The sequence below is a fragment of the Mesoplodon mirus genome, assembly GCF_964341445.2.
Source record: "Mesoplodon mirus genome assembly, chromosome: 2".
In the NCBI taxonomy this organism is placed as follows: Eukaryota; Metazoa; Chordata; class Mammalia; order Artiodactyla; family Ziphiidae; genus Mesoplodon; species Mesoplodon mirus.
The window spans coordinates 224,755,083-224,779,540 of NC_138977.1; the positions used below are offsets into that span (position 1 = coordinate 224,755,083).

At 45.0% G+C, this 24,458-nt stretch overlaps 1 protein-coding gene across 4 annotated transcripts in view; it reads right to left on the bottom strand.

The window, feature by feature from the left end:
- DHX32 (DEAH-box helicase 32 (putative)) overlaps positions 1-24,458 on the bottom strand; it is a 53,342-nt gene that overhangs the window by 1,193 nt on the left and 27,691 nt on the right. For all 4 annotated transcript variants that reach the window (XM_082637812.1, XM_082637814.1, XM_082637811.1 and 1 more), the window contains 8 exons: positions 20,887-21,259; positions 15,721-15,966; positions 14,378-14,477; positions 14,128-14,286; positions 4,150-4,341; positions 3,347-3,496; positions 1,428-1,615; positions 360-541 (listed from right to left, as the gene is read on the bottom strand). In XM_082637812.1, coding sequence (XP_082493938.1) covers positions 360-541; positions 1,428-1,615; positions 3,347-3,496; positions 4,150-4,341; positions 14,128-14,286; positions 14,378-14,477; positions 15,721-15,966; positions 20,887-21,259 — 1,590 coding nt within the window. The remainder of the gene's footprint in view (positions 1-359; positions 542-1,427; positions 1,616-3,346; positions 3,497-4,149; positions 4,342-14,127; positions 14,287-14,377; positions 14,478-15,720; positions 15,967-20,886; positions 21,260-24,458) is intronic.

The following is a 24,458-nucleotide window of genomic DNA, read 5'->3' on the forward strand; positions in this document are numbered from 1 at the left end:
ACCTCTGCTACCTGCCTGTCTTCAACCTCGCCTCCACTCCTTCTCTTCCCCGCTTGCTCCAGTCTCAGCGGCCTGTTTTGAGAGGTTGCTACGCTCAAGGTCTGCACCTGCTCGCCCTGTTCCTCTTAAGGTGCATCGTGCTTTGCTGTACATTTCTATACTGTTCTCTCTTTATGCTGTAATCTCAGAGGCGTGAATACTTCTTAGTCATCTACAGAGACCTGCCTTTAGTAGGTACTCAACATAATTTAGACTGGTAGCGGTATAAACTTACATTGAAAATGTAAGAAAAACCAAAGTTGTCATTCGCTCTTCATGTATGAATTCAAAGAAACCCGCTTTTTCTCCGTTAAACTTACAGTTCAGGAGAGATTTCTGAGGCGATCCTGATGTAGTTGTTGTCAGATATGCTGAATTTATGGAAGAGAACCCACTCTGGCATCTTCTTGGTGACAGAGTAACAAGAAAGGGGATGCAGCTGTGCAACTTGCTTGTGTGTCAGCATTAAGTAATTACCTGACCCATCAACATCCCGAGCAATCTAAAAGGCAGCGTTTTACAGAAAAAAGGATTTTGTATTAATACGGAGATCGATACACAAAAATGTTTTGTTTTAAAAATTCCAAAATACTTCATACAGAATAGTTAAAACTACAGATTTGCCACCCATGTTTTCTAGTTTCAGATATAGAAAATAAGACATAAACATGTTTTGCTCAAAACCTGGAGCCAGTGATGATGATAAAGATGTTAGCTAATTTTATCTGTTTCAGGGCAGCCAAAATAGCGCATCTACAAAGGTGAATGTTTTGGTCAAGAAATAAAGCTAGTACGTTCCCTGTCACATTATGGACCACGCTTGCAAGTGTCCAGTGCTTTACACTTGACGTTTCAGCTCATTTAGTTCTCATGATAACCCTGTGATGCAGGTAACCTTACTTCTTCCATACAGATGAGGAAATCCATGATAAAATGTCCTTTTTCTCCAGTAAGAGTGCTTTCGAGTTTAGGTGGTGCATAATTATTCTGTAACGTGCTTTAGTTGAGAGGCGCTACGTTAGTCAACCTCCACGCTGGGAAAGAAACAAATGGGCTGTTGCCTTTACTTCTTGGTGGGCATTACATCACCAGGTACATGGGAGCAAACAGGTGAGATGAGGGACTATAACTGATCAGCCAAAGAGTGCTGTAACAATTCCTCGTGATGGAAAAGGTCTTCCTGACAGAAAGAACATTCTAGCTTAGTCCTCCGTTCCCCTGAGGGGAAGTATATTTAAATACTAAATCTTTAATAACATATAAGGGTTTTTAGTTTTAAAGTTAACATCAGTACAATAATCATCCTAAGTGGGAGGTTTCTGACAGGATGTCCTGAATAGGTAAAATTTTGTAAAGGGCACACTACAGGTGGCCTTGTCCATTCTTACCTGCATAAAATAACCAGACAGAAGAGCTTTCCGTATGTTCAGGGTGTTTTCCTTTGAGCCAAAAGCAGGTTCTGTATAAGGAAGCTCGATTCGCTTGATGATTTCTAAGAGTTCGGCTCGGATAACATCTGCCATCCTGAGTGCAGAGCAGTTGAGGAAGTAATCGTGACACCACTTTTCAACAGAGTCTAGGAAGGAACAAACAGAAGGCTGTTTAGAAATGACCTGTCACGACCGAGTGAGCCCAGGCGGGAAGGCGCTGCCTCTGCGTCCCTGCGTCCCTGCTAACAAGGCTGTCACGTGAGTGGGCGCGAGGGAGGCAGCAAGGACGGGGACCTCCGGTGGCCGTGGGAGTGACCGTCCCTGGGGAGCGGCTGTCCCTGGGGAGCGGCTGTCCCTGGCACCGCTGGGAAGGGAGAGGGTGCCGACTGGCAGGACCTGCAGTGGCTGCGGGGGACTCCACGAGCCCACCAACTGTACAGTGAAGGTCCCCAGCGCTGACCCATACTGTATCACCCTCATCTGGCTCGTAAGGGGCAGAAGAGACCGTCTCAAGGTCACCATTTCGTCCAGTGTGCGTACGGCGAGGATGTATGTGCCCACGACATTCCATCAAACTAGGAGGGAAAAGGCTTACAGTACAGATACCTCTGATCCATGAAAATATCTCACATACTTTACCTAATTATAAGAAAAGGATTACTACTAGGCTGAGTTGGGAATTAATGATGTCACAGTGAAGCTCGCCTACCCTCGCTGCAAATTTTGTATCGAAATTCAGTCCCCTGGATCGGTGTGAAGTTATTCTTTCTTGCCGTCTGCATTAGCTGGACCCAGAGTTTTGCCTTGGCCTGGGAGCGCACGTGGCCTCGGCACAGCGGGCTGCAGACCTCCGTCGGTCCTTCCCGTCCACTCACTCAGGCCCGTCTGGAGCCACAGGACTGCGTGCACTTGGTCCAACGACGACCGCCACCGGCTTGCCCTCCAAAGATGCCAAGGCCCTCATGTGCTTTCTGGCTCCACTGACAACGTCCTCCGCTCAGCTTTGAAAAACTAACTCCCTGCGCTGCCACTCTGACTGCTATCATACTTTTCACTTTAACATTTTTCACACCATCTGCTGGAGCAAAGGAGGTAAAGGCAGCATCGTGGAGAACAAAGGTGAGAATAACCCTCCTGGTGGGAAGGGAGCTCCGCTCTGGCTGTGTCCGCCTCACTGCTTTGCCCCGTCTGCCCCTGGAGACCCCCTTCCTGTCTTTAAGGCCCAGCACAGGAGCTTCACGTGGAGGAGTTTTCCGTTCCCTCACCACTGGGAGCGGGAACATACCCACCGTGGTTTAGACGTACCCAGGACTTCTGCCGCAGCTTTGCACCAGCCATTCTACTCCCCTGGACGCCCTCCCCGCCCCGCTCCCCTCCTCGGCCAGGGTCCAGCCTCCCTCAGCTCATCAGCCTATTTATTCATTACTATCACCTGGAGCTGGGGGTTGTTTTGTTTTGAAAGCTCCATGTTCTCTCTCCATCCAGTACTGAGCATGCCGTGTTATGAAAGGCACAAAGCACAGCTCTGGCCGGTGGGCACCTAGAGATGGCAGTTCCTTTCCTTCCGCCCTGGACCCGAGAGGACAGGAGCCGTGCTGTGCAAGTCTGTGTCCCCCGTCCCTGCGTCCCCGGCGAGCTCGCTCTGAAGGCTGCCGGGCTGGGCAACGGTCCGTGGATGCAGGCCCGCCCTCTGTGGGCACAGGAGGCGTGTCTCTACTGCTCACCTGCGGGTTCCTGAGGGCCTCTAGCGCCATCCCACTCAAATGACCAAGGGGGCTGGAGAGAAAGGGTGTTGGACGAATAACAACCCCGCTTCGTCTGGGGAAGGAAAGATGGAACTCGGAGGTCATTTCTGAGAAGGCCAAGCGTTCACTTACGTTCGCTGGTGGAATTCAGAGCCGTGTCCTGGTAGGCCCTGTAAACGTTGATGAGGGTGAAGTGATCTCCTTCAGGATGTAAGAACGTCTTCCAACAAGACGAGGCGGCCGCCTCCGCTCCCCGGGGCAGATGCGAAAAGCAATGAGGAGCTTTAAGATGCAAAAGGGCAGAAGGTCAGCCATAGTGAGATGTGCCCTTTAGCCCTTTAGCACGACAGGCTGCGGGGGGCGGGGGAACGGGTGGGGGCTCACGGCTGTTTGTAGCCCTGCTCCTGTCTTACTCTGTGAATAACATGCTATCCTGTTTACATAGAAATCAGAGAACTGTAGGGTGAGCTGTCATCTGGTGCTTCTCCTTACTCCTGTGTGTTAGCTTTTCTCAGGTCTGCTCAGCACAGCGGACACCCTGCTTGTAAATATTACAGCCCCCGGTCCAGGGACAGGATTAGAACTCAGGCCCAAATGCAGCATAGCCTTTGGTTTGTCCTGCCAGTAAAAGAATCAATTAAAACCTATAAACCAAGATGAATGAAGTGGTAGGAAATAAACAACACGCACACGTGACGCGTTTTTCTTGATCTGTACCGATCACTTCAGCAAAAGCGAGCTTGGTATGCTTTCACCTGTCTGCTTTAAGAAATTCACTGGGTTTTTACTTAGATTGTTTCATATTGAGGCAATTCTTATAATTTTCTACATTTTTAAACTACTAAAATATTTCATTATCATTTCAAATAGATCTCATTTAAATCTATACCTGCTGCAGACACACAGTACAAAAGAGCCGTTCGTTGAAGGAATACCTGTTACCATGGCAGCGATTGTGAGCATTTCATCTACACAGTCAAATTCACAGGATGCTAAGATAGACTTGGAGAGTTGTGGATCAAGAGGAAACTCTGACATGATGATTCCAAATTCAGAAAGATTTCCATCATTGTCCAGTGCTGCCAGATAATCTAAGTCTTCCAAAGCCTGCATCAAACTTGCTGGTGCTAGGGAAGACAAAATTAATAATTAGAACGTCTCATACAACCAAGATGGAGCCACAGGTACTGGATTTTCCCTCCCACACAGAACCACCCAACAATGAACAAAATATATGAAACAAGAGTTCGCAAGACAGAGAACATCAGGCAATGAAGGACAGTGATTCCTGAGAGGGGGACACCTCAAGAGGTAAGCCTGAGGACTGCCCAGCTTACTGCCTTGAGAGAGTTTCCAGGCTGTGGTGCTGGGAGGGGACCCAAGGGGAGCTGCCAGACTCCCCGAATTATGGAGAGGGTGCTGAGGGTCCAGGGAGACTAAGGTGGCCAGAGCCTGCAGGTCGGACGTCCTGAGAGGCGAGAGCTCTAGAGCGAGGACTCAGAGGATGTACGAGAGCCCCTCAGTCAGCCAGCAGGGCCCATTCACTCCACTCCAGGCCAGAGAAGGAACCATCCAGAGGACCAGAGGGTCAGTGCCTGGTGCTCACACGGGATCTAGATATGCCCGTTCCCACCAGCCAGGCTGCAAAGCCTCATGGTTCATGGGACTCTGGGGGCGGGGGTGGAAACACAGAATAACTACACCCCACATGTACACTGTTCCAGTGCCACCTAACTAATCCTAAAGTCAAGACCTGAAAGGATTACTCTGCATCCCAGGACATAGCTCAAGAATATTTACAGGAATACCAAATAGCCAGTATCCAACCCAGTAAAATGTACAACGTCTAGCATCCAACAAATATTATGAGGCATGAAAAGCAGGAAAATATAATCCCATAATGAAGAGAAAAACGAATCAATTGAAACTGGCCCAGATGACAGAAATGGTAGACAAGGATGTTGAAAGCTATTTGCCAGTACAAGTAAGGACCAAAGCCTAATTTTCTCCATCCCTTTATTTCCCTTATAAGTTTATATGACATCAATAATGGTATAGTTTTATTATATATGCTTAATATCCACCTACAAAGATAAATCCATTTATTCGAAGTGAGGTATTCTCCTTGTCCTTGCAAAATAAAGTCACATTAAAATGAATACATGTGGGGCTTCCCTGGTGGCGCAGTGGTTGAGAGTCCGCCTGCCGATGCAGGGGACACGGGTTCGTGCCCCGGTCCGGGAAGATCCCACATGCCATGGAGCGGCTGGGCCTGTGAGCCATGGCCGCTGAGCCTGCGCGTCCGGAGCTTGTGCTCCGCAACGGGAGAGGCCACAACAATGAGAGGCTCGCGTACCGCAAAAAAAAAAAAAAAAAAAGAATACATGTGTTTTTCACCAGGCCTCACAAAGAAGCAAGTCACATAGCATGAAGCTGCTGGATTGTTCTACCCCAGAAACGGAAGGATTTATGAGCTACTCAACGGCTTTCACTTGTCTCACTTCCAACATGTTCCTGGCAGGCGGGAGACAGAGCCTGTGGGGACCTGAGAAGCAGTTTAACCTCCTTGTAGCTGGGAGTTCAAGGTAACGAACAGTACAGATTTACTTATTTGCTGCCCAAACGTTGACCACTAAGCTATTTGTCAGAATTTCAAGCAAACTGTGTAACTCAAAAGCCAGTCCCAAATTCAGATTTGATAAAGTCCCCCCATTCCCATCAAGAGACCTGGGAACACTGGGAGAGACCCCCCTGCGGGCTGGGGAAGGACCCCCGGTGCTGCACTCAGCTCCTCGCATCCCCAGGCCTCTCGCTGGAGGACAGAGCATGGAACGGGCCTGGCCTCCGCCTCTGACACGTGATTTGCCGGTGAAAGATCAGTTACTGTGAAAGCAAGTTAAGTGTTGGGCTGAGGGGGGCTGTGAGCAAGCCTGCAGAGAACCCAGGCATCTGCTAGAGGACTCGGGCGTGGCTTTCACCCCACCCTGGAGGAAAGAAGCTGAACATCTCTGTTTTTGGTTTCTTTCATCAAGATTTAAAACTGAGAAGAGCACGGCCTCAGGGCATTCCGTTCTTGGATTGTGACCCCTTGGCCTCTCCAGGGCACTAGCCAGCAGCACTGGTGGACTCCTTGTTCATCTGGAGACCCTGGGGCAAGGATGAGACCTTGAGAAATCACAGTCCCGAGAAGTAAACAGATGGGCTATTTAGAAAAAGAGTCAGAGCCATCACTGAGCCATGAAATCAAAAGTAACAGAGATGGCCTCAGCCACCAGAGGGCAGACAGCAGAAGCAAGAACTACAATCCTGCAGCCCGTGGAACAAAAACCACATTCACAGAAAGATAGACAAGATGAAAAGGCACAGGGCTATGTACCAGATGAAGGAACAGGATAAAAACCCAGAAAAACAACTAAATGAAGTGGAGATAGGCAACCTTCCAGAAAAAGAATTCAGAATAATGATAGTGAAGATGATCCAGGACCTCAGAAAAAAAATGGAGGCAAAGATCGAGAAGATGCAAGAAATGTTTAACAAAGACCTAGAAGAATTAAAGAACAAACAAACAGAGATGAACAATATAATAACTGAAATGAAAAATACACTAGAAGGAATCAACAGCAGAATAAATGAGGCAGAGGAACGGATAAGTGACCTGGAAGACAGAATGGTGGAATTCACTGCTGCAGAACAGAATAAAGAAAAAAGAATGAAAAGAAATGAAATCACATTTGTGAATTGTGAAATCACAATCAATGTGATACACCATATTAACAAATTGAAGAATAAAAACCATATGATCATCTCAAGAGATGCAGAAACAGCTTTTGACAAAATTCAACACCCATTTATGATAAAAACTCTTTAGAAAGTGGGCATAGAGGGAACCTACCTCAACATAATAAAGGCCATATACGACAAACCCACAGCAAACATCATTCTCAATGGTGAAAAACTGAAAGCATTCCCTCTAAGATCAGGAACAAGACAAGGATGTCCACTCTCACCACTATTATTCAACATAGTTTTGGAAGTTCTAGCCACAGCAATCAGAGAAGAAAAATAACAGGAATACAAATTGGAAAAGAAGAAGTAAAACTGTCCCTGTTTGCAGATGACATGATACTACACATAGAGAATCCTAAAAATGCCAGCAGAAAACTACTAGAGCTAATCAATTAATTTGGTAAAGTTGCAGGATACAAAATTAATGCACAGAAATCTCTTGCGTTCCTATACACTAATGATGAAAAATCTGAAAGAGAAATTAAGGAAACACTCCCATTTACCATTGCAACAAAAAGAATAAAATACCTAGGAATAAATCTACCTAGGGAGACAAAAGACCTGTATGTAGAAAACTATAAGACACTGATGAAAGAAATTAAAGATGATACCAACAGATGGAGAGATATACCATGTTCTTGGATTGGAAGAATCAATATTGTGAAAATGACTCTACTACCCAAAGCAATCTACAGATGCAATGCAATCCCTATCAAATTACCAATGGCATTTTTTACAGAACTAGAACAAAAAAATCTTAAAATTTGTATGGGGACACAGGAGACCCTGAATAGCCAAAGCAGTCTTGAGGGAAAAAAACGGCACGGGAGGAATCAGACTCCCTGACTTCAGACTATACTACAAAGCTACAGTAATCAAGAAATATGGTACTGGCACAAAAACAGAAACATAGATCAATGGACCAAGATAGAAAGCCCAGAGGTAAACCCACACACTTATGGTCAACTAATCTATGACAAAGGAGGCAAGGATATACAATGGAGAAAAGACAGCCTCTTCAATAAGTGGTGCTGGGAAAACTGGACAGCTACATGTAAAAGAATGAAATTAGAACACTCCCTAACACCATACACAAAAATAAACTCAAAGTGGATTCGAGACCTAAATGTAAGACCAGACACTATAAAACTCTTAGAGGGAAACATAGGAAGAACACTCTTTGACATAAATCACAGCAAGATCTTTTTTGATCCACCTCCTAGAGTAATGGAAATAAAAACAAAAATAAACAAATGGGACCTAATGAAACTTAAAAGCTTTTGCACAGCAAAGGAAACCATAAACAAGATGAAAAGACAACCCTCAGAATGGGAGAAAATATTTGCAAACAAATCAACGGACACAGGATTAATCTCCAAAATATATAAACAGCTCATGCAGCTCAATATTAAAGAAACAAACAACCCAATCCAAAAATGGGCAGAAGACCTAAATAGACATTTCTCCACAGAAGACATACAGATGGCCAAGAGGCACATGAAAAGCTGCTCAACATCACTAATTATTAGAGAAATACAAATCAAAACTACAATGAGGTATCATCTCACACCAGTTAGAATGGGCATCATCAGAAAATCTACAAACAACAAATGCTGGAGAGGGTGTGGAGAAAAGGAAATCCTCTTCCACTCTTGGTGGGAATGTAAACTGATACAGCCACTATGGAGAACAGTAGGGAGGTTCCTTAAAAAATGAAAAATAGAATTACCATATGACCCAGCAATCCCACTACTGGGTATATACCCAGAGAAAACCATAATTCAAAAAGACACATGCACCCCAATGTTCACTGCAGCGCTCTTTACAATAGCCAGGTCATGGAAGCAACCTAAATGCCCATCGACAGATGAATGGATAAAGAAGATGTGGTACATATATACAATGGAATATTACTCAGCCATAAGAAGGAACGAAATTGGGTCGTTTGTTGAGACGTGGATGGACCTAGAGACTGTCATACAGAGTGAAGTAAGTCAGAAAGAGAAAAATAAATATCGTATATTAATGCATGTATGTGGAACCTAGAAAAATGGTACAGATAAACCAGTTTGCAGGGCAGAAGTTGAGACACAGATGTAAAGAACAAACGTATGGACACCAAGGGGGGAAAGCTGTGGGGTGGTGGTGGTGGTGGGCTGAACTGGGCGATTGGGATTGACATGTATACACTGATGTGTATAAAATTCATGACTAATAAGAACGTGCAGTATAAAAAAATAAAATTAAAGAATTTTTTAAAAAATTAAGGATTTCTGTTCAACCAACAGCCCAATAGAAAAACTTAACTGAGCATAAGATTGGGGGGGAAAAAAAAAAGTAACAGCTGACATGCCAGAGAAGGTGCAAGAAGCAGCAGCAGAAATAAGCGCCTCAGATTAAACAGAGCAGGAGGGCATTGGGAACACAAAGTTAATTCCTGAAAGTTGTATAGAAACCAATTTCCATAAATCAGCAAAGCTGCTGCATTGTAAGTTACAGGATCTCTGGCAACTGTCCCTGTAAGTACATCTGGCTTAACAGCCAGCCTCTGTCCCCAGAGGGCACCTACTTCTCATCTTTATGTCCTGGAGTTGAGTTGGCTGCACACAGAGTCACTAACGGACGTAACTTCATGATACGGCTCTTGGTCCGAACACCAGATAAAGAGAGGAAGTTCTTGGGGTTTTATTATATTAGAAAGAACAAGTTAATGAATGCAGATTATACAGGTGAAGGAATAATAATAAATAACTGAATAGGATTTGCTAATATTACATTCTACATTTTAAGACATCTCCCCAGTATGGCCCATAAAATTGTCTTAGATAAAAGCAGAAGGGTTTAGATGAGGGTTCTTTATGGCAGTGCTATTTAAGTGTAATCCACGGTAAATAATGCTAACAAATGGAATATAAATGTTTTAGTGTGAGGCCTCTTGTTCACAGCAGTGCAAAATCACACTGCTTTATTCCAAAGGCAATTTCAATATGAACAAATCATCATTTTTATTAAGTTCTATTGCCAATGGCAGCCGTACTCCCTGTAGGGTAGCTCACTACAAGGTCACACATCTCTCCCCCAGGGCCATCACTCAAAGTAACTTGCAGGGCTATTATCACACTATTTCGTTATGGTGCCCTTTTTCCATGGAACCCCAAATGCAGGCTCCAATACTGAATCTGCGTTTTCCTGCCACAGTATCTGCAGAAAGGCTGCTCACAAACAAAGAGGCCATTAATCTGGAACAAGGGTTAAGTCCACCAGCCAGAGGGAGGGACTGACCCAGTGCTCATTCTAAGCAAGAGTGCAGGTCAGATGAGGAATCCAAGGCTCTGCTGTGTCATTTCCAGAATCAACGGCCTCACGTGGCATCTTTCCTACGGCCTTGAAAAGTCTGCCAAAATTTTAGAGGTCACATAGCAGGAATCACAGGTTGTTCCCCTCCCCGTCACGGGGACATTTACTCAGGCACTCAGCAGGAGAGAGAAGAACCCAGAGACAGAGATGAGGAGCTGAGTACCCGTGCTGTTCAAGCCTCTGTCCTTAGGTGTCCCTGAGGCACTGCCACATTCTCGTCCTGGATTTCATAAGACACCCCAAGTTCCTTATCACAACACACTTTGGCTTATGCCAGTTTGAGTGGCGTTACTGGCACTGGCACCCAGAAGAATTGTATACATCAGAAATTCTGTCACAAAGGAAGAGTGTATCCAAGTGCCACTGGGACTTAGAAAAGGCAGGGACGAAGTTGGCCCGGGGAAGGAGGATAGCTGTGCTCACACGAGGCTTGCCGTGTGCCTCGTACACACGTGAATTACACAGATGTACACATATGCAGATGGACATGGAGAAAGAGAGTGACAGCTGGACAGGGCGGAAGCAGAAGGTAAAGTTTCTGGCCTGGTGGGTTTTAGGACTGGAGCCTGGGCACTGTGTGCACTGAAGTGAAGAGCCCACGGAGGGGAGAAACGGAAGAATCGAGATGGTGCTGGCTGGACGGTGTAGATCCTCAGTAGTCTTGGGACTTTTAGGGAATAGGATTAAGAGTTTGGCTCTGAAGAGGAGAGAAAGGAAAGGCCTCTGTTCCACTTAATTTCACAAGGACCTGCTCACAAAAGCTGGCACGTGCCCACCTCCTACCCTACACGGTACACAGAGCACTTCTGCATAAATAATCTCACTTGAACCTTTTAATAACCCCCTTGATACAGGAGGGCAGACCCTCTACCCTCATGTTACGCGAGTCCTGAGACGGGCGGCAGGTCTGCTGCATCTGCGTATTTCATTTACAAGAGGAGTTACATGCAGCAGCTGCAAGCATCATCTTTTTTTTTTTTTCTTTCAAAACGATGAGTCAGAGTTAATCCACAGTTACATTTCCCCAAGCACAGCAGAAAATAGTTATGTGCATACTGTCAGGGGACAAAAATAAATGGTCACCCTCACCCTTTTGCCCCCCGTTACCAGCTCTAAGCCCCGGGGAGTGAGCAGCAGAGGGTGACCACCGAGAGACACGGGATCTCCTCTGCACGGCTGTGGTCTGCCGTTTGCTTTTGAAAATCTTCGAGGTTACAAGGCCTGCTCTTCTCTTCACGCTAGTCCAGCAAACAGCGGCCATCATGACAAGAAGGTGCCCAGGCAATCAACACGTGGTGATTCTTGGGCTTCAGAGGCGAGCAGTTTTCAAAACTGAAAACTGTTTCTTCAGGGGGTGGCCTCCAGTGGCGACTGGCCGGCTGACGACAGAAGCCCTGGGGTCAGCGGTGAAAGACGGAGAAATGGATGCAAGTGACACACCCTCACCTTCTGGACTCCTTTTTTCTCAGGGACCAGAGTGAAAGCCAGGAGCACAGTGGCATCACTACTTGAGAGTTAAGGGATCACAGCTAAAGGAATCCTGCAGCCCGTGCTTCCCAGCCTTTCCGGGCCGCATCACACCCGCCCTGGCCCCCCGCCCCGGGGCCCCAGCCCTCCCCGCCCCCTCCGCCGCCCCCACCCCCCCGGGCCCCGCCCACACCCTTTCTAACTTGCCACAGTCCTGTCACTCTGGCCATTGCTATCAAAGAAAAATGCACTCAGCCTGAGTTTGCTACAGATACTTTACCACCTTACATCACATCCTATGACTGTTTCTTTCCTCCAAGCTACTCCCTCAAGGTATATTTATCACTAGCATATTCATCCTTGCAGCTAGTTAGGAAGGGGCCGGGCCTCTTCTGGACCTTCTCTCGGGTGGGGAAGCTCTACAGAAGCCAAGCTGGCTAGCATCCTCAGGGGCGGGCGTCCGGCTGGGACTACTTGGCGGTTCTCCAGGTGATGTCCTAATCTTCCCAGGAACCTCAATGCCAAGGCCTTCTTGACATGCATTCGATTTAGGCCTCTCTTTCCCGCGTGCCTCTGAGCTTCTGCTGGAGAACAGCAACCCTTTTCCTGCAAGAACAGACAGCTCCAAGGGCGGAGGTGGCTCCAGAGGAAGGAGATCAATCTTAGACGAGACAGGAGCTCACCTGGACCCTTTCCTCCTAGAGATTCCACTGCTCCTTCAGGGAAGAGTCTGTTGAAAACGTTAGATTCCAAAGAGTTTCCCTAAGTAAGTGATTTTCCAAAGCGTTTACTGGGAGAGTTTCAATATGAAACTCCCTGCGGTTCTAGGGAAGGACTGGGCGCTGCTGAAGAGCAGGAGCCCCCGTCGTGACCTCTAGGTGAGGTCCTGACCCCACTCCTCACGACCATCCAGGCTTGGAGTCCTGGACCGTCCACTTGGCTGCTCTTCTTGTAATGAGAACCTGTGTCCACACTCTGTTTTCTCTTCTACCTTTTCATGTCAAAGGTTAGCTTTCTTAGGGGACCCTCCTCTTACTTCACCTACTGCAAAGTCTATGCGCTATTTTAAGAAATATTTGAGAAAGAGTAACTCTAATATAACCTATATTTCTCAAGTGCTTGTAATCCTAATGGCACCACTGGACAAAATGACTGAAAAACGTAGGAACTGAGACAAAGCACAGCAAAACAGTAGAAATTCTACGGTTTCCATTTTACGTACGCTCTGCTTACGAGGCCTTTTGGCTGGCTGCACTCTCGTGCAAATTTGATAAACGCCATGAATATCGTAACACTGACATTACTACATTGCCAATCACCCCCTTTGATAAACACAGTGAAAATTTCAACCATGGGCCTAACGTGTGGAAAAAATTAAGGATGTTCTCTTTTATTAATGCACGAGTGAAAACTAAACATCAACTGAAGGGCAATCAGTACTTAAACCAGAAACCTTTCTACAGGGACGTGAATACCCACTCAGTAGCAGTGAAGCTAAGCTGCGGGTCGGGAACGAAGCAGCAGTTCCAGAGTAAACAGGGCTGGGACTGGGCGGCGGGGAGTGGGCTGCGGCTCTGGGAGCCTCGTCACACGGTAGGAGCGCCTGCCCTTGAGCTTAGCCTTCTGGTCAGCATCCCGATGGTCTCCGTGGGAGCAGCCCAGGTCCCGGCCAGGTCTGATACCAGCGGGGAGGAAGGCAGCACCGCTCCCGTGGTAGAGGGCCCTCCTCAGTGAACTTGAGGGCAGGGGGCAGGGGGCAGCTCCCCAGGAGACAGACGCTCAGACTGTAATTCTAAGGCCTCCGTCTTATGCTTAACAACCGTACCCCCTCATATCTCCATTTACCCTTAATTACAAAGGCGTGAACTTAGAGTGGCTTTTCCCCAGGTGACGGTGTGATCCATGAGGAAGGGCCATTTGCCTCCAAGTTTTCCCACCGAGAAACACTAACGCTGCCAAGAATCCTCCTCTGTTCAGTTTGGCCTTACACCCCTGTACTCCACTATCCCCCGCCCCCCGGGTTTCTACTGGCCTGGCCCCATCTCCCTGTGTTAAAGTGGCCAAGGGCAGACACTTTTCCAATGTCAGAACAGATATTTCCTAGAGGGTAGCTTTTATTTTTGTTAATTTTAAAAATTACTTTAGAGAATGTTTACCTCTAGTGGGGAAAATGCTTCAGGACAAACCAAAGCCCCGGGCTTGCTTGCACCACCAAGGGCCACTGCTCTTAGGACTGGGGATGGGCAAGAGGTATGAGGGTCAGGCTCAGCCAGGCGCCTGCTGACCCGCGGGCACACGGCTACCTGGTCTATTCATGAAGTCACAGTGGCCTAAGCCCGCGATGTCGATTCTCTTCATAAAAAGCACCATGCTGGTTAGGTTGGCTTCCTGCATTTCCGCTGGCTTAAGTGGCCGCATGTCTTCGGAGGCGAATTCTTCAGAGTACAGACAGAAAAGTTTCCCTAGAAGAAAGCAAGGAAAATGGTTTTAACGTTTCTGTGTTGCCTCCGGACAGGAACTTACGTGAGTTGGTTTTGGGGCCCGCAGTGCTACCTGAAGAAGATGAACTGAGAATCTGCTTGCGTATCTCTGCTTGGCTCTGGCTGATGGGCTGCATGACGAGTGAGTTTGCTCTTATTCTAGGGTTATACACCTTTAAACGAAAGACAGCATCTTTAGCATCAGCTCACTCAAGATTTAGCAGGCTCGCTGGCCCTGAAGTGACGGCTGTTTGCACACTTTACTTCACGAAATGCTCTGCTACCGACTCATTTCTTTTGCACAATAGTTATTATTGTTTCACTTGCCTTGAGATGGAAGCTACAAGAGCTCTGATAAACGGATTTAAGGGTTGTCTGCTTTCATCGTAGCTTCAATATATATGGGAGCTCTGTATCATCTGCTGAAATACAAACGCCACTTCTCAAAGCGCCATACTGCTGACTTACGTGCCACGTGGAGAAAAGGATGACCCTCTGACAGTGCTGCATTTCCTCAGGGTTCTATTCAAATTGCCTGTGATCCCATCTTTGTTACATATGCGGGGTTCTTCCAGTCCTATCAGCTAACACAAAAACTGCAGATGGTACTAACAGTGATTTTCCTTAGGCGTGGTTTAAAGGTAAGTAATAACCCTGGGTCCCCTGAATGGTGGACTAATGCAATAAGATCCATCCAAACTGGTTCCAAGGGAACCCTCCTAATGGCTGGAATTGCTCTGTCACAGTAAACAAGGATATTTAAGAGACCCATAGTTTCCTGGAGGGGTAAAAGCTACATAACATCTAATAATGGTAAATGGATCAATACCTGGGTAGATTCTTTTCAGTTTAAATGCTATGATTTCTGAAGTCCCACTGTCTTTGAGAGTTTGAGATATCCTATTTCCATTTTTCCGAATTTTTAATTTAAGGATAGTGATGAAAAATATACAGACTTTTAAAAAAATTTAGGATGGAATTTTATCATGTCAACTATAAAGCCAAAATTTGCGAAAATTAAACTCAGTGTACTGGAAACTAATTTCTAGTAAATTACCTGGGGGGAGAGGCTAATTACTTTGATAAAGGGGCTACCAAAAATACCCAAGGGATGTATAGAAGAAAAGATCCGTTTAGGAGTCAAGTAATTTGCTTCAGTAGTTGTCTTTCCTTAAACCTTTTTCCTCTGGCCCCTCAATCAATTTAATTTGTTTCCAGACTATCAACCTGTTAATGACAGGCAGTTACATGTGCTCAAGACTTCTGTTACTGGATGCAATAGTTCTTCTTTGCACACATGGCCAAATACAGAGAAATCCCCAGAACATATAGTTCATCCTCACTTTCTGGTCAGTAAAATGGTAGGAGCCCAAGACAATTAGCAGCAGTCTATTTAACAGCCTCAACAATAGTTACCTTTCTTCTCTCCACCCCGACATCAATAACAAATTTGACTGTGTTGCTCCAGATCAAAGATTCTCCAGAGCTAGCCGTTAACACCACGCGTCTCTGATAAACTTGGCATCTTTTCTCTGTTTCATCATTTGGCTTGAACAATGCACATTTCTCTTTTGGATACAAAGGAACAACTACGAGCTCTCCAAGATCTGGGTTTAAGTTGGATCCTTCTTGACAGATAATTTCATAGGCTTTTTCAATATCCTAAAGTAAAAGAATAACATCATCCATGAGAATAAAGTACATGACAAACAACTTTCTCCGAATTATATAAAACTACAGGCAAAAGCTGCATAATGTATACAGGGAAAGAAATACTTGTGTCGTTTTCTATAGGTATCGTTAAATATGAAAAGGAGATATAACTGCGTAAGAACATGTCTTTGGGGAAGTTAAATATAATTTATAAATAATTTCAGTGCTTTTAGTTCAAAATGGCTTTCCTCTTGTGAAATGTACTCTCTTTGCCTTTATGCATTCAACCTGCTATTTTTCTAGCTTGGTGCAATTTCTCATATCCATTAACAATGACAGGTGAATAAAAGTTACTCTCACATCAGTGATGATGCATCACTGTGCTTTAATGGTGGCAGAACTAAGAATTGAAAACGATCTCTAGATTTCCAATAAAAGCATATATATATACACATTCCACAATCAGGGTCTCTAATCTGGGTCATCTTGAAAACTATTATTACCCATTAGCACTTTAAAAAAAGCAGAATTGCAATGAAATAGGCAGGAAATATTCACTGCTATTTATATATTTGCAAGATTCAGGAATTTAGAAATACTCTTTTTTTTTTTTTTTTTTTTTGCGGTACGCGGGCCTCTCACTGTTGTGGCCTCTCCCGTTGTGGAGCACAGGCTCCGGACGTGCAGGCTCAGCGTCCATGGCTCACGGGCCCAGCCGCTCCGCGGCATGTGGGATCTTCCCGGACCGGGGCACGAACCCGTGTCCCCTGCATCGGCAGGCGGACTCTCAACCACTGTGCCACCAGGGAAGCCCCAAGATTTCCATTTTTTTAAGGGCCTAACTAACTACCAGATGGAAGAAGCCCCATTTCATTTCATTACATACATTAGATTTCACTAAAAATCTGAGTAAAAAAGATGCCTTCCCATGACTGTTAAGTCTGAGTCCACTGTCCAGCGCTCCAGCTCACCTCTCCTTCCTTCCCCGCCACTTGTATAGTGGGATTGAACTCACTCAAGGGCTTTGTAGGTGGACAGATCTGCCTAGAAAAATAGTGAGACCTCAGGTGAGCTATTTGAAGGTTATTCCTGAGCTGCTGAGAGGCCCCCAGGAAGCAGAGCAGAGGCTGCCCCCTGGGGCCCACACAGCAGTTATCCCGGTACCTTCTCCTGTTCACACTTCCCTTTTCTGCAGGGTTGGTTTACTTGGGGCAGATTTTTTTTTTTTAACCAAGAGAAGAGCAGGATTATTGACCGTAAAGGATGAAAAATTCCCAGCTGGAATAATCAGAACAAAGCTATTTCTTCCAATTTTTATAATTCTAATCATGTCATCATTTTAAGTGAGGAGAGCTTAGAAGTTTCTACGGAGGAGAACAAGTCCTCGAGCCACGTCTCCCTGCACAGGACATTCACACCTTCCTCCTGGGTGGCAGGTGGTAACCTCCCCACATGGTACTTCACCCTCCACAGCTACCCTGGAGCTGAAAGAGGAGATTCGATTCCAGCAACCCACTCACAAATTTCCAATCAAAATAACCTTCAAACTGCACTGAAATATTGTACCTAGTTTAGATTCCTCAAGCTGACAGAAAACTTTGAGGCCATAATCTTCAGAATTTAAAAAAAGTACTTAAGATATTCATTCGGTGCTTCAAACTGTTTACTCATTTCCTTCCTATTCAATGTGTTCGGAGCATTTACGTATGTGGGGCTTTCCTACAATACCTGCAAAACTCAGGAAAACACAGCAACCTGCACTGAAGGAAGATATCTGCCCCCAAATGAAAGGCCCACAGCTAGATGGAACATTTCACAGGAAAACCTTCAACCTAAGAGCATCTTCCTTGTGACAGCTTCAAGCTGCTCGATAATCTGGCTAGACAGTGTCATTAACCTTAATTTGTTTTCTTTTTTTTTTCCTTATTTTTGCGGTACGTGGGCCTCTCACTGCTGTGGCCTCTCCCGTTGCAGAGCACAGGCTCCGGACGCGCAGGCTCAGCGGCCATGGCTCACGGGCCCAGCTGCTCCACGGCATGTGGGATCTTCCCGGACCGGGGCACGAACCCGTGTCCCCTGCATCGGCAGGCGGACTCTCAACCACCGCGCCACCAGGGAAGCCCTTAATTTGTTTTCTATCTAATCTATTTCACTTTTGTTTCAGGTTACAAGATGGTGAAGTGTTAAGGAACAACACGCTGTAAACCTGCAGGGCTCCAAGTCTCAATTAAGCGCAAGAGCCAGGGGAGCATGCAGTTGTGGGTATTAATTCACAGCAGGTGAGGGGCTAAGTGAGCAGTGCGAGAAAATGTGAGGCACCTAACGTTCACCAAGGCAAACGTGGGAGTATTTCTGCAACGTTAAATGGATCACCTAAGAGAAAAAGCGACAGTCAGTGCACTTCTGTTAGACTGCTTAGGTTTGTTTTCCTATGACATTCAGTTGCTATGGCAGATTTTAAAGTTTTATATAGAAATCAAGAAAGCTTCCAACAGCATGGGGAAAAATGATCAACAGCTGTTAACATGGATTTCAGAGCAAGACAAAACTTTCCAGAAGACAGATTCCAAGACCACAGGCGAGTGTTAATCCTGACATAAGTAGTAAGAAAGAAAAAAGTCCATCAGCATACTGAACTATGTTCCACTTTTTAGGTGGTAGATGGGGAAAAGAAACCCAGATAACACCTGTGGAATTTGGGGCTGAATTGTGAGGAAAAACACTGGTTCCCAGAGAAGGTATGCTCCAGCCCGCAGAACGGCTGCCCCACCCGCTGGGCAGCCTGCTGGGAGCCTCTGGACAAGGAGGACCACCCCCCCAGAGATTCCAGTGCTGGACCCGGGCCACATCAGCAGCCCCTGCCAAAATGACAAATCCTCATTCTCAGAGGCTCAGAATTGCAAAATCCGCCCAGAGCTTTCACTACACTATCACGTTCACGACTTTCAGGACTGATGCTTTCTCAACAGGAAATGTCTTTCTGGTCTGACTTCAAGGAAGATTATATAATTTTCTAAGCCCTGTGGATTTTATAGTTTCTACCACTATCCTAGGTAAGAATGCATCTTCTAAAGTCTGACAATCCAGAAGTCACTATGCCATTAATTATAGCTTATATGAAACTTGTAAGAATCAAATACTTTAAGAATCAAATATTACCCCCAATTCTGTTATGAGCTTTATTTTTCAAAAATCAATTTTGGAACTTTTGGTTACTCTGACTAAAGATGACTACTCATCCTATCAGTCTTAATTATACTGTCCCCCACCCGATCCACCCCGAAATGTATGCCTTCTTTTCACCTGGCAATTCTAACTTTCAAATGTTTCAGACTTCTAATTCTGCCATTCCTCCCTTCCTTAGGCTTCAGCCAGTTATACTTAGAAGCTCTAATTGTTTTCATAAATCCTTCTTCTGTCTCTTAATCATTTTGTTACCTCCCTCAGGACTTTACTGAGTATCTTGAATCATGCGGGATTAGGGAATGATCATAGAATAAATCACTGTAATCAGTAGAAGATTTACTATTCAAGAAACTGTGTATAATCTACACAGGAAAAATTGAAAAGATGCTGTAGTTATCCTATATTTGAGATTCTAAATTACTTTCTTTATGGAAACAGATAAAATCTAAGTTGTGAGAAAACTGTCTAAAGTTCCCCAAACTAAAGGACCAGTCATCCGTTATGCTTTGACTATAAAGCAGAATAAATACTCCTGAAGGTACTTGTGAAGGCGGTTGAATACTTAAGACAAGGCTCTGGTAGAGAGCTGAGGTACTTGTCTTTGTTCAGCTGGTGGCTCAGCCAATATCATACAGTTTCCTTTTGGTTTCTGTTTAATCACTGGAATTACTACATATCTGGGTCATGGTCTAAAAGCCAGTGCTTTTTTTACTCTCTGAGTGAGATGACGGGTAGGGGGAAAAGGCCAGGAAATCAGTCTCTAAGAAGAAAGGTCTAACTCTTGAGATTCTGGAGGCTTTTAGATTTGGCCCACAGAGCAGTGGAGAGAGAAGCAGGGTCACAGTAACTGCATTAAAAAAAAATGTAACCCCAAACAACACCTTGACTCTATAAAAGTAAAAAGAGACGCTCAGCTGTACATTTCCCATTGTTCTTTTGAAAGACATTGTCAGATATCGAAGTGAACATCTTTCTCATTCATCTTTTTAAGAAAAGTGTAGGGAGATAGCCTTCTGACTGTGCTATAAATTATATTTTCCTGCCTAACACTCCACTGACTGCTGTAGGAACATTGTGGGTACTTTTTTGTTCCCTGACTCTATGCCGAGGACTTAGCTTATGTCCCGCATCTCCAGCACATGCGCCTGCCATGAGGGAGGTGGCCGTGAGTGTGAGATGAGTGTGTTTTCTCTACTGAGACAGTTCACAGCAAGCCTTTGGGGCAGCCCAGGATCTCGGCTGATCCCATGGAAGGAGGTCAGCTCTGGAGATCACCCCCAGAAATTCCTCAGAGTCCCCACCTCCCCACTCCCATTCTGTGTTTCAGAACAGCTCCTGGGTTGGTTGGTTGGTTGGTTGGTTGGTTGGTTGTTTATGTATGTATGCGTGTATGTATTTATGCTGTGGCTTGTGGGATGTCAGTTCCCCAACCAGGGATCGAATGCACGCCCCCTGCTGTGGAAGCACAGAGCCCTTACCACTGGAACTCCAGGGAAGTCCCCAGTTCCTGCTTTTAGAAGCACTTCCTTGTTTGCCTTTCAGCATAGGTTTTATTTACTCCATATCAAGGATTCTTCTAAAGTATGAAAAAAGAGGTGTGATGGAACCAAATAGCAGTTCCATCAGTTAATTAGTAAACTGAAACATGTACGTTAGTTATTAAAAGCTTCCCAACAAGGTTAAAAGGTTCCCAGTAAGTAAACTTATTACTCTCTTAGGTTAGAATGAATATTACTTACTTACTTGTTCACAGGCCAGAAAGACTACAATGTCACCCTTCTCACTGGAGTGGTGAATTTCAAAGATAAGGCGTAAAATAGACTCAAAAGACTCCTTCTGAGCCCCACTAAGGTACACAACCTCCACTGGGTGCTTATTTTTCACTTCTATGAGAGGCACGTTTCCATAATAAGAACTGAGTTTGCTGATCAGGTGAGGTGAGGAGTTAATTATGAGCTTCAGTTCCGGTCTTGCCAGTAAAACATCTTTAAGAAGTCCAAGTAACACATCAGTTGCAATGCTTCTTTCATGAATATCATCTAAGATGATGACCCCATAGCTACCCAGAAAAGGACTGGACATCATTTCTCTCTGTAACATATCATCAGTACAATACCTACAAAGAAGAAACATGAAAGTTAGAATACTCATGAAGAAAATCATATTAAAAAACTCCTAACATAAACAACAAAAATGCCTTTCCTATATCCTTTTGTCTAAATCAGGAGTTTAAATCTTTATCGGGGCCCAAGATTTCTTCAAGTTGATAAAATCCACAGGCCTTCAAAATAGAAAAATACACATGAACAAATTTTAAGCACAGTTTCCCTGTGTTCACAGACCCTCTGAAGACCATCCCTGAGCCCTAGGTTCCAGACCTCTGCCTTACATGTTCATCACAGATATTAACAAGAGCTACATTTAACATTTGCCCTGAGCTTTTTTAAAAAAAGTAATTCAGCAAAATACCCTTGTCCGGTAAGAGTTCCCCCTGTTCCATCAATGTTAGAATTCTGAGTCAGAGCACACACTTCAAGGGAAGGATACACAGAAGACTGTCCTCTCTCAGGCTCACGGCCCAGTGAGTCCACGAGTAGGACCCTGTCAGTGGCGCATTGTGGGAGATGACATCACCAGGGTGTTAGCATCAACGAGTTGGAAGTGTCGTCCAGATAATAACCACACGAAAGCATCTAAAAAGTAACCACCTACGGCTTCCCTGGTGGCGCAGTGGTTGAGAGTCCACCTGCCGATGCAGGGGACACGGGTTCGTGCCCCGGTCCGGGAAGATCCCACATGCCGCGGAGCGGCTGGGCCCGTGAGCCATGGCTGCTGAGCCTGCGCGTCCGGAGCCTGTGCTCCGCAACGGGAGAGGCCACAGCAGTGAGAGGCCCGCGTACCGCAAAAAAAAAAAAAAAAAAAGAAAAAAAAGTAACCACCTATTTGAGGGCAGCGTTCCTGGAGGAGGAACCGGTCATTAGTGATTTTCATGGATTTCCAGTAGTTCCTGGGGTGTATTTAAAAAAAATAGTAAAAATAAATACCTATTAGTCATCCAGCACCATACAAACATCATCTTTCTGACACTATTTACATATCTGCCTATATTATTCCTTGAGGAAACCAATTTCATAAGTTTTCTACCCATTTAAGGTATTTATTTTATGTGTCCCTGTCTATGGCAGGTCTGAAACTGCTATTCTTAGAAAGGCCTGCTTGCAAGGTTGGCCCTTGGCTGGCATTTGGGAACTTAGATTTGGGAGGGTTCTCACCATTCCCAGAACTGATGTTTACTGTTTGTAATATGGTCTAACCTGCTTTCCTTCTGGGAGTATGGAACTTTAGAATACAGTAGGAGGCAGAGGGTGCCTATGTGACCAGCCCCCAGTAAATACCTGAGCACAGTCTCTAATGAGTTTCCTTAAACTCGTGGCTACAACTCACGGCTGGAGGAACTAAGCATATCTCGGGTGAGTCCACTGGGAGGTGCTCTCGGAAGCCTGTGCCTGGTTTCCCCTGGACTTCATGCCTTGCACCATTTCCCTTTGCTGACTTTGCTTTGTATCCTTTCACTTCAGTAAATCTGAGCTGTGGATTAACTATATACTGAATCCTACGAGTCTTCCTAGCAAATCATCAAACCTAGGGGTGGTCTTGGAGACTCTGAAACGGTCCTCAATTAACCCTTTTCAAGGAAGAAAGAAAAAGGAGAAAACATTGACAAGTTCCTAGTGTGCGCCAGGCATTGTGCTGATAGAATAGTTCTCATTTAACCTTTAGAATAAATCTTCAAGGTAGACATGACTATCCCATGATTTATAAATGAGGAAACAGGTCCAGAAAGGTTAAGTACCCTGCATAAAGTCATAAAGCCAGGGAGAGAGTCAAGATTTAAGCCTGAATGTCTATTACATCTCATGCCACTGTCAAATTATAAAGACGGGTCCCTTGGCCGCCATGGAGTGGGAACAAAGCCCATGTTCTCCCTCTCTGCACCTTGACGAGATCAGAACATTTGCTCTCTGCTTACTCGTACGCTTGTTCTCATTCTGTGTCTGTCTTACCAAAAGAGCAATGATAAATTGCTGATTAGTCCTTTTCTCAAACTTAAGAAAGAAAATATATTGAATACAATATTATACTTTGTGCAAGATGTAAACCAACAGAGATGCATCCAAAATCTAGGTTTCAGGTCATCTTCTGCTGAGGGTAATTAGTATGATATAATAAGTACTATTGACTCTTGTCTGAAAACAAGTTGTTTTAATCTATGCTACTTCCTTAATGTTATTCCCTTCTGAGCAAAACTCATCTAAGCACTTACCTGATAGGAAGAAATGCTTCCTCTCTGCCAGGCAGAGGAGGTGTGTGTGTTATGTAAATACATCCAGGCTTAATTAAAAAGGGAGAAGATGTGACTCACCTAAAACTCTACGAGACTCAGCAAGCTAGACCTGGCCTTCCAAATGATTATATAAAACTAAGGGAATACTAAGGATCCACCCTAAAACTTACCATACAAACCTCCAGTTTTCTACGTAAGACAGAGATCTATTTCTTACCTTTATATTAATAAGATCATGTGTACAGTGCTTAATAAAATACTGTTCCTGATAACTATGTAAAAAGATGGATACATTTTGGAAATGTAATTTCTTTTTTAAATGTCTTTTTATTTATTTATTTTTGGCTGCATTGGGTCTTTGTTGCTGCGTGCGGGCTTTCTCTAGTTGTGGCGAGCGGGGGCTACTCTTCACTGCGGTGCGCGGACTTCTCATTGTGGTGGCCTCTCGTGTTATGGAGCACGGGCTCTAGGGCGCGCGGGCTTCAGTAGTTGTGGCACGCGGGCTTCAGTAGTTGTGGCGCATGGGCTCAGTAGTTGTGGCTCGTAGGCTCTAGAGCACGGGCTCAGTAGTTGAAGTGCACGGGCTTAGTTGCTCCGCAGCATGTGGGATCCTCCCAGACCAGGGCTCGAACCCATGTCCACTGCATTGGCAGGCAGATTCCTAACCACTGCGCCACCAGGGAAGTCCCTGGAAATGTAATTTATATTCTAAATTCTTAAGACTGAAATTTTGAAAGCTAAGAATATAGGAAAGTTTTATTAATATTTTCTGAAATTATGTGTTGAATTTGACCTTAAAAATGTGAGTAATTTCTAAAAAATTCTGTGTAGGGTCCATATTTGAAATGTATGTCACTTCCACAAGATATTGTGATATCTAGTTCAGAAAGACTATTTTAGGTATATAATATTCGGGTATCCACTGTTTTGAAAAAGGCCAGAAAAAAGCTTAAAGAAGAGCTAAGCTGTT